Source organism: Melopsittacus undulatus, chromosome 5 (genome assembly GCF_012275295.1).
Source record: "Melopsittacus undulatus isolate bMelUnd1 chromosome 5, bMelUnd1.mat.Z, whole genome shotgun sequence".
In the NCBI taxonomy this organism is placed as follows: Eukaryota; Metazoa; Chordata; class Aves; order Psittaciformes; family Psittaculidae; genus Melopsittacus; species Melopsittacus undulatus.
Genome location: NC_047531.1, coordinates 73,792,894 through 73,807,092, shown reverse-complemented (window position 1 = coordinate 73,807,092; position 14,199 = coordinate 73,792,894). Strand labels below are relative to the sequence as shown.

The 14,199-nt window shown below is 37.7% G+C and overlaps 1 protein-coding gene across 1 annotated transcript in view; it reads right to left on the bottom strand.

Annotated features, from left to right (window-relative positions):
- Window positions 1-1,225: 1,225 nt before the first annotated feature.
- Window positions 1,226-14,199, bottom strand: part of POC1B (POC1 centriolar protein B) — a 51,694-nt gene continuing 38,720 nt past the window's right edge. Inside the window, exons 11-12 of the mRNA XM_005147958.3 lie at window positions 3,398-3,580; window positions 1,226-2,211 (exon numbers count right to left, since the gene is read on the bottom strand). Coding sequence (XP_005148015.2) covers window positions 2,107-2,211; window positions 3,398-3,580 — 288 coding nt within the window. The 3' untranslated portion in view covers window positions 1,226-2,106. The remainder of the gene's footprint in view (window positions 2,212-3,397; window positions 3,581-14,199) is intronic.

The following is a 14,199-nucleotide window of genomic DNA, read 5'->3' as shown; positions in this document are numbered from 1 at the left end:
GCTGGTTGTAGTTGTGTTTTAGGAGAGCCAAAAATTAAGGGTTTAGAATTGAAAAAAATTTGGCTTTAAGCCAAAAATTTAGCTAAAAGACATTTAGCTTGAGGAAAATGCCTCTGTCCTGATCTGAAACAACCACCTCTAGTTTTACACACACCCCAAGTGTCATGCATGTGGAATTTCAATATAAAGAAATCACCTAATAGAATGAGAAGACCATAATCTTGATTTGGAAATGTTATGTTAGTTCACCAGATTCACAAACAACAGAGGAATAAACTGGATTAAGTAGTAAATGCTCCAGATAATAGGCAATGAAAAGGAAGGATTAGAGGTAGGAGCTAAGGCAGAAAGGAAAATTTCAGCAGAGATTTCACTAAAAAAAACAGAAGTAAAAGAAATTTCCTGAAAAGCTTAACAATGACAAGAAAAACCCTAAGCATATATATAATAGCGTTCACTCTGAGGAAACAAGGAACAAGCAAGAAGATTTCAAAAGGTACATGGTTTTGTGTCTTCTAATGGAGCCAACAAAAGGCAAAGACCAGAATTTGCAAACGCATAAAGCAAAGTACATCTGACCTAAAAGACAGTATTTACATAACCATTCCTTATATACCATTCTAAACAATTGCATAATCAAAGGTCAGGCTGTTACACTGAAATATATAGAAATAAAAATCTGTGGCTAGATCTAAACAGTTGCATCTAAAATTTTTATAAGAGGAGACTTCTTCACTGTGACAAATAGGATAGCTTCAGACTGAGCTGAAACTATGTAGTACTCACTCGTAAAACCCAGAATTTACCAAGGGAGATGATGTCTGTATACCTGAAGGTGATTACTATGAGAGAAAATGAAAAGCTATAGAAAAAAAATGGACTGCTCATTACTTTGGCTCGAACTACTACAGTATTTGTACAGTTTGCTTCTGGACTTAAGCTGAACTCTATCGATGTTAATGAGGTTCAGCCTGGGAAATGGGCTTTATCTATATACGGTCAGTTGTAGAATTGGATTAAAGTGCTCCCCCCATTTCAAGTGTCCTATTTTTTAACATACAAAACGTGAAGTTGCAGCAATGGATGACTACCTAGTTTCAACTGTGGATTTACAACAGGTTTCCTGCACTTGCCATTTAAATAATAACAGGTAGACATAAAGAAGCATAGATGTTTTCTATTAAAAAAGAAGTTCTACAATCATCTTTCTAAAAATTGCATTTTTATTAAAAATAAAACCAAAATCATCATACATTGCAGTCTTTCCTGATTAATAACTTGAGCACCTGTGAAAGTCCTTTAGAGATGAGATTCGTTTGTATTTATGATATACATTTTGCAACATTTTGTGTTTGGTTCAAATATATTATTCAGAAGTATGAAGCTGATTTTTATTTTTCTAAATATGAAACCTGAATTTTGACAGGGTGGGATAAGTGGAAGTGTTCGACTCCCATCAGTCTTGCAGCTGAATTCACACATGCAGTTATAGTTTCAAAGTTTGATTTCATTTTCATAGTTGTAACTCAAGAGTTTTTACACCACATCTTGCAATCGTCACTAAAACATTTACAAGACAGAAAGTAACTGTCACTACTTTTTGGTAAAATATTTGAGAGTATGTAAGGGACAAAGTAAACCTCTGGCATTGTCGGAATTAGAGCTAATTAGGTCTTATTTAATTTAGGTGCTTGAGTAATGCTGCCTTAGCACAAGGAGCATTATTTTCACAGTCCTTACCTGCGCTAAAAAACCAACATAGTGTATTTCCATAATAACTGCTATTCATCTAAACATATGTAGTTTGTTGCTTAGTTGTATTCAAAGACCTTATTAAGTTGAAATAAGAGTCTTGCAATGCTCAATGGGAATGATTTCAGAAAACACTAATTTTGGCTGGGCTGCACTTTATTAAATATACAAACAGACTATCTGCTTGCTACCAATGTTTAAAATGTGTTGTACAATTTTTTTATTTCAGTTACTACATTGACTTGTTAGAAAAGATTTATATTTTTTTTGCTTATAGCAAAATCCAGCGAAGTAACAGTTGTTATTTCCTTGTGAATATGAAACATATTAATCAGTACAGCTCGTTTTCATCTTTTATGCTTCCTGTCTTTCTTCAAGTAACATTTTTTGCTGATTTTCTAAACATTCTTTCAATTTATCTTCGGTCAAAGTAAGACGTTGTTCCAGGATTGAAACAGTCTGCATGAAGAGGGCAATAATTTCAATTGGTTTGGTATTACTCACACATTATTACAAGTGTGCAACACAGTAACATAAGAAGAATCATTCTAACTCAACAGGAAAAAATATCCTAAAATGGCTTTTCCTTAGCTATTCCACTATTTACAACTCTATTTAAAAATAATGGGTTTGTATCTCTGGAGATAGTCTACAGGTTTAAAACTGTGCTCACAAAATATTTTCTCTGAGAGCATGCAATATATCTGTGCTTATATAAATTACTCTGAAATACTATGTGAAAGTTGCATTTGTATTTCAATAGAAAAACAGCCATCAGTGCTAATCCCAAATGATATCTTCCAAAAACCTAAAAGAACCTTCTAATGCATCCCCAAAAACAGGAAGTAAGAAAAGAAATACTATTAAAAGGCATTCTCCAAGAGATTGCCCTCATCAAAAGGGTTTCTGGACACAGGCTGGCAGTTTCTTTTTAATCCAACTTACAACACAAATGATTTTCAACTGACGACTTGAGTTTGTACTTCCCAAAACTTATTTCTTATTCTGTATTGCAAAACAACACAGTTTTGCAATAGTCGCTCCCTTTTCATTTGGTTATAATGTTAATATATGACACCACAGAGTATTATCTTAAAACACAGAGTGGCTAAATCTGGATTACTAAAAAGAAGTATTGAGCATTTACAAACAAGTGACTCAGAGTCACTGCTGGAGACCAGTATTTGGGCAGTTTCATTGGCACTAGGAATTATTCCACTGCTTAGATTCCTACCCAACACCTTGAACACTAAGTCTGAAAAAGTATTTAATAGTACATGACAAATTTGTTTTGTTCATGCCCTGCTAACACATGACTGTTCAAGCTGGAATCTGCTAAAGAACTGGCTTCTGGCTAATCAGTGCTAGATCTCACTACTAAAAAACAGTGTATTTTCTTCCCAAGTTAAAAATACAACAATAATATTTATGATTATGTAGCAGGGAGCTCTTACTTTAGCAAACACAATGTGATCAATATTTGCTGAAAGGAAAAACATAGAACAGTCACCTGACTATACAACTATTCAAAATAACCCCATAGCCTTTAATATTCTGGCTTAGGAATGTGGTTCATGGGATTTTTTGCCCACTGACAGCATTACCATTTTCCCACTGCAAATGTTATCTGTTACTGCATACTTACTAGAGTTAAAACATCCAGCTGCTCCACAATGTTCTCCAAAGTGTTACCCAGGGAGGGGGAGATGCCTGTTTGCTTGCCCACATTAGGCACAGCTGATTCACTCTCATTCTCTGACTTCCTTTTTGAACTTGTTGCCAAGACTGAATCAGGAGTATTCTGCCCATCTTCATTGCTGACATAATCCTTAAATACAGAAACACCATTTAAAGATTCAGTTTCCTTTGTCTTCATTTAACTGGAACCATACAATAAGATAGGAAAGTCTTACTTTTAATTAAAAACAAAAAATCTATTTACACATAGATGCATACACACAAGGGTTTTCAGATTTGTGTCTTGTACCACCAGGTCCAGTTCTTAGCACTTCAATTCATTTGGACCTAAGAGAGAATTTCATCTGTGGTGGATGAGGCAACAAGAGAAATCTCAGCAGTCTTTAGGTACGCGTTTCAGGTACATATGGTTAAGGAACTACATGCTGTACTACTAGAGCTTGAATTAAAGCTACAATGAGTACTACTGCTGACTGGCGTTTCCTTCAAAAAAGGTAAGTTTAGTTCACAAAGGAATTCATTCACAGCAGTCATATGGATGAAAAATCCATATATGACTAGATGATCACAAGGGTTCCATCCAGCTTCATAATATGAAAACTTTGTTTAGTGCGAATTAACTTCCTCTTTCAGCATAAAAGAATTAAGTAGTTTCTAGTGGTTTACTCAGTGACATTATTTTTTGGGAAACTGATTCCTTCAGAAAAAGGGAGAAGCAAACAACAGAAAAGACCCACAAAATGCAAAGTTAAGAGGGAAGTAACTTTGATGTATAAACTTTGCTCATGGGTGAGAGAGCATGATCTTCCCAATCACTTTTGGTTCTGTTTGTTCCTTGAAGTTCTTAATGCCTTTTGAGTCACAAAAGGTTATATAATCACTAAGTCATTAGAAGGTCCTTTATAACAACTCTGCCTGACAATGACTTTTTTCAGATATATCTGAAAACTTCTTATACCTTTAGATAATTTTAGTTAATTTAATACTAAAATGAACTGAGGTAGTCAAGTTTTATTATCCCTAATTATATTTCCAATATCCACAACATTTATGAAACTTATAAATGGTTACAATTTAACTGCTTCTCTGAAACCTAATGACAACTGATGAGAAGACCCATTAAAGCTATGCAAAGGGGAAGCTTCAGTCTTATCTGACATATTTAAAATACACAATTTTTATGATGTACCCGGAATATATTTATGTTGTAAAGCTGAACAGATTTTCAAAAGAAAGACTCTTAAAATCGTTGTTGGCCATTAAAACAAAATAAATCTCCTAAGTCTGTAAAATAACCTTGCAGGATGTAAAGTGCTAGGCAGAATTAGTGACAAACCTTTACAAGCCTACCTAAGCATGTTGATGAGCTTCTGTCATGGAAGATCTATGTGTAGTCGACCCTGCCTTTGAATCAGGCAGGATCATAGAATGATGGGTGAATTACTACTACTACAATAAAGTAATGATTTCAAATATAAGTAATTTTAAATTATATCAATATTATCAGGAACTCATACTGCTGGATTATTCACAATACTATTCCTGTGTCTCCAGCGCCATCCTGCACAGTCCTGACCAACTAACAAGCTCTGTTCTCTGAACTCACTGTTGCTGATTCTCCAAAACATTTTCTTCCCCAAGTGCTGGGGTTGTGGTATCTACGTCAATGAGAGAGAACTAAGTAAGAGACAAGTGGTGTCTGCCATCTGTCTTGAAAGGGCTTCCCATTTTACAAGCAAAGCACAGGAGCAAACCACAAATGCCACACACACAGAGGCAGTAGAAGACTATGGGTTTAGGGATGAGAATAGTTGATAGCAGAGACTGTGGTGGGGTAAGAGGATTTTGTATCTTAGAAAGAGGAGGGCAAAGAAGAAAGACTCACCACCCTGTCTAGGTTAAACACACCATTGTGCATTTCTGCAAAGACCTGTCAGCCCCCAAGCAAGAACCCATGGTATGCAGAGTATGGGACTGATAGGGATAGGGGGAGATACCCATACATATCCCACAGAATCACACAGAATCCCAAGGGTTGGAAGGGACCTCGAAAGATCATCTAGTCCAACCCCCCTGCAAGAGCAGGGTAACCTAGAGTACATCACACAGGAACTTGTCCAGACAGGCCTTGAATATCTCCAACGTAGGAGACTCCACAACCCCCCTGGGCAACCTGTTCCAGTGCTCTGGCACTCTTACAGTAAAGAAGTTCTTCCTGATGTTAACGTGGAACCTCCTATGCTCCAGTTTACACCCATTGCCCCTTGTCCTACCACTGGATATCACTGAAAAAAGCCTAGCTCCATCATCCTGACACCCACCCTTTACATATTTGTAAACACTCATGAGGTCACCCCTCAGTCTCCTCCAAGCTAAAGAGACCCAGCTCCCTCAGCCTCTCCTCATAAGAGTTCATAGATGTTTTAACTCTAGTAAGTTCCACTCCATCATCTTTGTGGCTCTGCGCTGGACTCTTTCAAGCAATTCCCTGTCCTTCTTGAACTGGGGGGCCCAGAACTGGACGCAATATTCCAGATGCAGCCTCACCAAGGCAGAGTAGAGGGGGAGGAAAACCTCTCTTGCCCTACTAACCACACCCTTTCTAATGCACTCTAGGATGCCATTTGCCTTCTTGGCCACAAGGGCACATTGCTGGCTCATGGTCTTCCTCCTATCCACCAGGACCCTCAGTACTTCTATACTAAACTTACAACACTACAAAACCACATGAAATCCTTCTCAAGATTTTAAAGCATCATGGTATTTGATGATATGTCACTTTCATTGATTTCATTGTGATGAAAGAAACAGCTAAATGAACTAGAAGAAACCTCCAAATCCCTTTCAGCACTCTTTTCTGTACTTGGTCACCGGACATTTATGCAAACGAACTAAGCATGTCAAGTAATAAAGGGCTGATGCAACCACTACCGAAATCCATCAGTGATTTGCACTCATACTAGGTTTTGTCAAAAAATAAAAGTGTGCTAGACATCAAACTACAGATTTCAAACACTAAACAACTGAGGCTGTTCTACAGAATGTCCCAAAAGTAACCACAACATTTGCATTGGACAACAGAGAACTGGCCTTCTAGGTCTAAAGCTATTTAAATTCATGGCTCACAGTGTGATGCTTTGTCAGTCAGGCTGTTGCCTTTTAAAGGTGTGAAACTGTGGTAGAAAGGGTACTGTCTCCAGCCATCTGTTGGAGTTTTGCTACTGGTCAACAGAACACAGCTTTAGTTCAGGAGCAGGTAAGCTCTGTTCCCATAAGAGGTGTTTTATTTTATACATAAGGGGATAAAATTAATAAAAACTCAATAGGAGAAAGGATTTGAACCAGAACTTCCCCACTCCTAACTAGATGGTTTAATTACATCTTTCTTTCCAGGACCATGAAATTCAATTTCTTCTCAATATGAAAAATCTTGTGATGTCAACTTGAAATTATTCCAAAGAACTGTACATTGTGAAGAGCTCACCTGTTACGCTAGCACAAGATGAAATAGAATACAAATGGTTTGATATTTGGGCAAGGTAGGCAGAAAAAGAAATACCCATTTAATTTTACATTGCTTTAGCTCCTTGCTTTAAAGTTAGAAGTCTGCAAAGGGAAGTGTTCCAAGTATCTCAGAATATTCTGTCTCACAATGCATCCTAGGTACTTTTAGATGAGCTTGAAGTATATAGGATTATTGCATCTTAAGACTGTCTGTATCTTTCCTTTGCAGATTTCATTATATGAGGTACCATTAGTTCAATCCTAGAAGAGCTCAGATTCACTGTGTTATTTCTGATTTACCAAGTTATACCTCAGGTCCTTGTGAAACAGGATTAATGGAAGCTTTTTGGCACACTTAGTAAATCACAAGATGGATATAGTCTCAAATGCTGATTAACACAGAAAAGATTAAGCTCAGTTTGGCATTCAAATGTTAAAGAGTCTTGCAACACATTAAAGAATTCCTGCCTTATAACCAATCATACTATGAAGAACATCCTTGTATTTAATTACGACAGAAGAGTCCATTAGAATAGACTTCTTAATGAGATTTCTATAGAAAGATGGTGAGATTATAAAACCTTGCTTCTGTCTGCAGATCTTGACTGCTTGCCCAGAAGCTTCCAAACCTCAACCAGCATAAGCTAAACCTGGCAGCGAGATAGCGGCCTCACTGATTAAGCTGTGACAAACTACAGGAAAATTGGAGGCAGGGTAGACAGGACACGTTGCAGGGAAGACAGGTACAACTCAAGAGGTATATATTCTGCATGGCAGCAGTAAACCTGCCCATTTATCACATACTTTATGAAACACAGGCAGCTGATGAGGGAAGTGTCAATGAAAAGCCAGTTGGTGCAGGAACAACTTGTAAAGCTTATGTAAGTATTCTTTGTGGACACCTGTATGCGTTCTCTGAAAATGTTGGCACTCTGCTGCTTTTAATCAATCCTAATGAAGAGGTAGGGGTCTCAGAAGTAAGTTTCTCATAGCTTCAGGAAACCATTTGCCAGCTTCCCACCTGAGGTTAATGCTGCTCTGTAAGCTCACACCCCTTTGCTCTGAAGAGGAATAAGGATGCGAGTTCCAGAAATGCAAGAAAGACCAGGCTGGAGCCCATGTTTTGCTAGACACCATTATCAATAAGCTCAGTGAAAACAGACATAATGTAGTTTGTCTAATATCAGAAAAGATACTTGTACTAATGTTTTGAGAAATACATTAGTTTTCTTGCCCTCTGAATGACACAAGTAACTAAATAACACAGCCAAAACAGATGTAACTGTAAACTTCAGCTGATACTGATTTTGCTTAAAGGCATTCTGCTTGGCATTTTCAGTGTCCTAAGGATAATCTATTAATTCTCAAGTACATAAAAATAATTAACACTAGATTTAACATTCAGTGGCACTCAAAAAGTTGCTGTCTGTGATTTGAAGTATTAGGATTTTAAAAAAATTAATCAAGCAAGAGAGGAAAACAATCTGTGGTTATTACACATTGACAGGCTGTTTTAAAAACAATGCTACTCTGAGGCTGGTATTTCTCAGTTCCTTTTTAAACAATCCTGATGTACTTCACAGTGAAAATAAAGATGAGATTTCAGTTCAAGCTCCCACAAAGTGATTAAAATTGTGCTATTAAAGCCAACCTAAACAGATTCTTCCAGCCCAAGGAGGAAAGCTGTCAAATCAGGTAAACAGAGCAAACACTAAGTTACTAAAAATCTCACCTAACATTTTTTTCTTACAGTAAAATTGATCCAAAACTCAATATATCAGACAAATAGGCTGTGAAAAACGGTCTGTAGCTCACTGAACTGCCACCACCATTGCCAAGTCAGAGTACTGGAAAAGTCATCTTGTAATTTAGTGGGTTAAGCAGGAAACTGCAATTCTTCTGCTATATACTCAAAGGCTTACAGGGACAACTTGACACGAAAGTGCTAATATCAATAAGGCAAACGCCTTCATGTTTGTCAAATCTGAAAGGATCAAATACAGATAAGCAAATAACTTTACAAGAGAAATTAAATGAGACTTTCAAATTCTGAAATCTGTTGTGCCAAAATGGTTGCTATTTTATCATCTTCTGGAAGTTTCTAGAGATTTTTAAATGTTGTCAGACATCAAGTATGCTGCTATATCCTTGAGGTGCCTGCTTTGTATTTTAACCTTTCCTAGTATCTAAATTTACAGTCTTCCCCAGCTCAGTGGAGAGTCCAGACCTGCTGAAATCTATTTCAACGCTCAAATGCCAAATCCTTGTTATAAAGGAGTGGCACCAGTGTCACTAGATTTCCTTTACGTTTGGATACCCATCAGTTCGTGTCCACCACTTTCATTCAGCATAACCTTTTACAAGGAAGTTCTTTTTAAGGAAACTCACTCTACCCCACAGCCTATTTTACACAGTGTTTCAAGAACTAGATGTTCCCTTTCCTTCAAATTAGCCCCTTTTCTAAAGTATTTTAAATACTACCAATTCATAAGCAACAATTCTATGTTGCCAGTAATGTAGTAAATATGCCTTATAATTAAAAAAAAAACCAAACTACTCTTCGGAGAGACTTCAGAGCTATAGCTTATTTTGAGAGAATAAATCTGAAAAAGGCAATCAATTTTAAATTGTTACTTCTGAGCAAAGCTAAGAAGAAAATTAAAATGTGTACAGTATTTCCATTCACAGCCTGTTAGTAATAAAATGGACTCACATTTGGGCAACTTCACGTGAGTTACAAATAAGGAGGAGAAGGAACAGATTTAATTAATCAATAGGAAGTTATTACCATGACATTACCAGCGGATGTTCTGTAGAAAATTAAATTTAGCTTATAAATGATGTCACAAACAGCAAGCCATAATTGCTCATCTTTGTTTTCTGTCAAGCAAAATAGCCAAAACTCTGTGGGTGGTACTTAATCAACTTGTGAAAAATCCTTACACATAACCTTATCACCCCTGCCTATTCCCAAATGTTTTTCCATGAAGCATTCACAGATCAGATGGAAACAAACCCTGTACCCTAGTATCCCTTCGCTTCGTGATGTTTAAGAGCAGAACCTGAGTAAAATGCATCCATTTATAAAGATGCCTGAGCAGTTTTATTTATAGTGAAAAAGAATCTCCTGTTCATGTTCAAAAGATATGAGAAAATACAAGTCTCTCACTCAACTGAAAATCATTTGTCTTCAGTCTTCTAAGGGCTCTGAATTCAGAAAATTCAGACAACAGCTTCCAAATGAGTATCTTAATGATCTTATAATTATGATGGGCTTATATGAAAAAGTGATATTGGTAAGCTTCCTAATGAATCACAAAAATTGGCAAGGTCTGCTTTTTAAAAATAATCCTTTAAATTCCAAACACATGGTACATTTGCCTACTAATACTAAACATTTCTGATACTGTGATTAAAACAACTACAAACAATTAGTCATAAGTAGGGCATTAAGCTCAAACAGACCAAAGATCAGAGGCATAACATAGTACTCTCCCACCCTACCGGACCTTGATTTCCTGTGGGTTTTGGCTATATGAAATCATGGGAAGTTTCTCAGGAGAAGTAACAGTACTATCATTATCACTGCTTTTTCCTCCATCTTGTGAACCTACCCTGGAACAAAAATGGTTCACTGTGGATAAGCTAAATTGAATCATTTGGGAGATTTTTCCCCTCTTTTTTTTTTTCTAGACCATAATTATTCACAGATCATTTCTACTGCTTTGAAATGTTTCTTTTTCTAGTCAAGAAGTGATCCACATGAAACAGAACTCTCTGATCTATTAGGCTATCACTGAGTATCTTAAATCACAATCTGTTTTATCAGTTTTCTACTGCAGAAAACTTCCCTGTAGTTTCAGCTGATGACAGCATTCTTCATTTCCTCTCCTCTCGCACGCACATGAATCAGCACAGCAAAAACCTGCCATGTGCCAGGCTCTGAAACCTTCTGCTCCTTGCTCTCTGACATGGTAGTTGTGGTATAATTTATTTACCAAGTTTAATTAAAGTTTTGCATTCAAGCAGAAAAATACAGTTAAACTACGCAGTGCATCTAAAACAAAGCTCTACCACACATTTCTAGCTTGAGCAAACCTCTTTCAGAGCAACTCCTAACACAGACTTTCATACTTAATTCAGACTTTCATGGCTCCTTAGGCACCTCAGTCTTTTCTAGGTCTTAAAAGAATGTCCAAGCTAAAACCAAAAACTGAAAGTACTTAATGTAAGTGCACCTCATCTAATCTGACAAAGAAATACGTGGTCTCCTCCTCTGTGGCACTGGCATCATCATTGAAGGCAGCACATACTTCAGTTTAGATCCTGACCGTAAGTAGTGGTATCAGAATACAAACTCATAGCCAACAAACTAAACTAGACTATCAGACTGCATTCCTTAGCAAAACAGGCATTTTCAGCTAAATACAGTAGCTCTGCAGCTTGTAAGTTAAGAAAAAAAAACCACAGAGCCCTCAAATGTTCTAATTAAACCATTAACCTCAGAGAAAACGAAGGACTTCCCCCACAAAACAAGCAATATTGCTGAAATGTTAACAAATAAAAAAAATGAATGTCATGAACATGCAACACAAACTGGATAGAAATCATTAGAGATTCAATTTCAACAGGTGAGAACATCCCTGCCAGGAAGTCAATTCTAAATATAACAGTTCAGATAAGCCATATTCAAACACTTTCATAAATTATAGAAATACTTGCTCCACTGCCATTAAAAATGACTATATGTACACTATGGAGTAAAGGTAAAGGAAGGTGATAAATGATCTTCAGTGTAGTTTCAGCAAGAAACTTTGAAAAGCTGAAGACAGGTAATATGAAAACACAGGAACATTCCCACTATTCCCACTAATTGCAAAACAAAGTAGTCAATATTAATTTAGACAAGTTACTTTACATTGTATGTGTGCACATCCAAGGGAACATTTTATAGCTAAAATCAACACTAAAGCTTCAAGTGATAACTTCATTTTACCCATATAGAGTCCAAATACAAATGTCATTACATACTGTGCTTGATCTTCTTACGCGTACTAGGGCAGGGAAAAGCTGAAGGAGGGCTGGAAGAATACTTGTAGCATTAACTGGAAACATAACGAATTAGATACTAGAAGTGAAATAATGACAGCAAATGAATAACCCTATATGGACAAGGCCTCTTTCCTAATACTATAAATAAAATGTTCTGTTATTTTTGATACTACAAGTGATAATGAATAGAAAGAGAAGTAAAAATTCCTAGGACTTTCCTAGCATGTGGGCAAACTCCCTATCCTCCAAGTAGTAGATTGTGGAGGTTTACAGAAGGCATCAAAAACATGGAGGGCAGAAGGCAGAGTTACTTCATTGTGTGAATGAGAGCAGAGCATCCTCACCAGGAACACATCCACTCACAGAAATGCCAGCTGTTCTGGATCAGTTGCTCTTGACTTCTTTCTGTTCTCTTTCTCCTCCTTACGAAACTGACTGAAAGTCTTTTCTTTAGACCAACAGCTAGCTGAGTAAGTCTAACTGAACTTCACAAAGAAACAATAGCTGGTAACAGTATGATTTATCATGCAGAGTCTTAAATTATATATAAAGGTTAGCACCTCATCTATCTCCTTCAAAGAGCTGACAAAGTCACCTAGTATATTCATTGATACTGTTCAAAACGAATTTACAATGAAAAGAGTTCATTCAACAAACCCAAAGGAATTCCTCATTCTTGAAGACATGTTTACGCCTAGGGAAAAAAAAAATCATATATTTTACAATACGTGATTGATTTCTCTTAGACAAGCATCGCTTCTACTTTACCTGTTGCAGCAAAACTAATCTTGATCAAGTTACACTGTATGTAATGAGAACAGGTAAAGGAAAACACTTTGTCTTAAACCCCACTTCTCAATAAGAATGAACAAAAAACTACTGAAGACAAAATCCTGAAAAGACAGGACAAAGAAAAGGATTGAAGGATATGAGTAATCACCTCCTAAACCATGCAGAAAGCCAACAAGAGCTGTGGTCTCTGTGCTCCAGTCTCCACAGCCCGGGGTCCTGATGCTTCCCAAGGGTGGGAGACTGCTGCAGAGAACTGGTGTAGTCTCTACACTGCAGAGCCTCCCTTCATGCACATACACATGCTACGTTAGCAGAGCCCCCTGGTGTAGAAGTAGCACAGAAGATCTGCTTGCCAGCCCATACATAAGTATATACTCATACATCATCTACAACCAACCTTCTTTAAAAGTTATAATCAAAACCAAGAGAAGCTTGTTTCTGTTGGCATTCCACACCTGTACTGATTGGTTTTGTCAGGGTCGCAGTACCAGTGCTATGGTTTGAATTATTGTTTTTGGTACTTCATACCAACATAACTCATGCCAATAAAACTTTATCACATAGACAAACCTAGCTTGCCTCCCATTACACAAAGATTTCACGGTAACATTGCCATACAGAGGGACCTGGATGAGCTTGAGAGGTGGGCAAGTGCAAATCCCATGAATTTCAACAAGGCCGAGTGCAAGATCCTGCACTTGGGTCAGGGCAATTCCAAGCACAAATACAGACTGGGGGGTGAATGGATTGAAAACTGCCCTATGGAAAAGGTCTTGGGGGTGTTGGTCAATGAGAAACTGAACATGAGCTGGCTTCAGCATGTGCTCACAGAGCAGAAACCAACCATATCCTGGCCTGCATCAAAAGGAGCGTGACCAGCAGGTTGAAGGAGGTGATCCTGCCCCTCTACTCTGCTCTCGTGAGACCTCACTTGGAATACTTCAGCTCTAGGGCTCCCACAATATGAAGGATGTGGACTGGCTAGGGTGAGTCTATAGGAGGATCAGAGGGTTGTAGCACCTCTCCTACACGGACAGGCTGAGAGAGTTGGAGAGTTACTTTTTATAAGGGCCTGTAGTATCAGGACAAGGAGGAATAATTCTAAACTGAAAGAAGGCAGGTTTAGATTAGACATTAGGAAAAAGCTCTTCCCTGTGAGGGTGCTGAGGCACTGGCACAGGGTGCCCAGAGAAGCTGTGGCTGCCCCATCCCTGGCAATGTTCAAGGCCAGGTTGGACGGGGCTTGAATCAACCTGGTCGAGCAGAGAGTACCCCTGCATGTGGCAAGGGGTTGGAACTAGATGATTTTTAAGGTCCTTTCCAACCCAAACCATTCTATGATTCTATGAAATCTTCTCTTTTTAGCTGAGATCTAGCAGCTTTGACTTCCCTTCAGAGCAG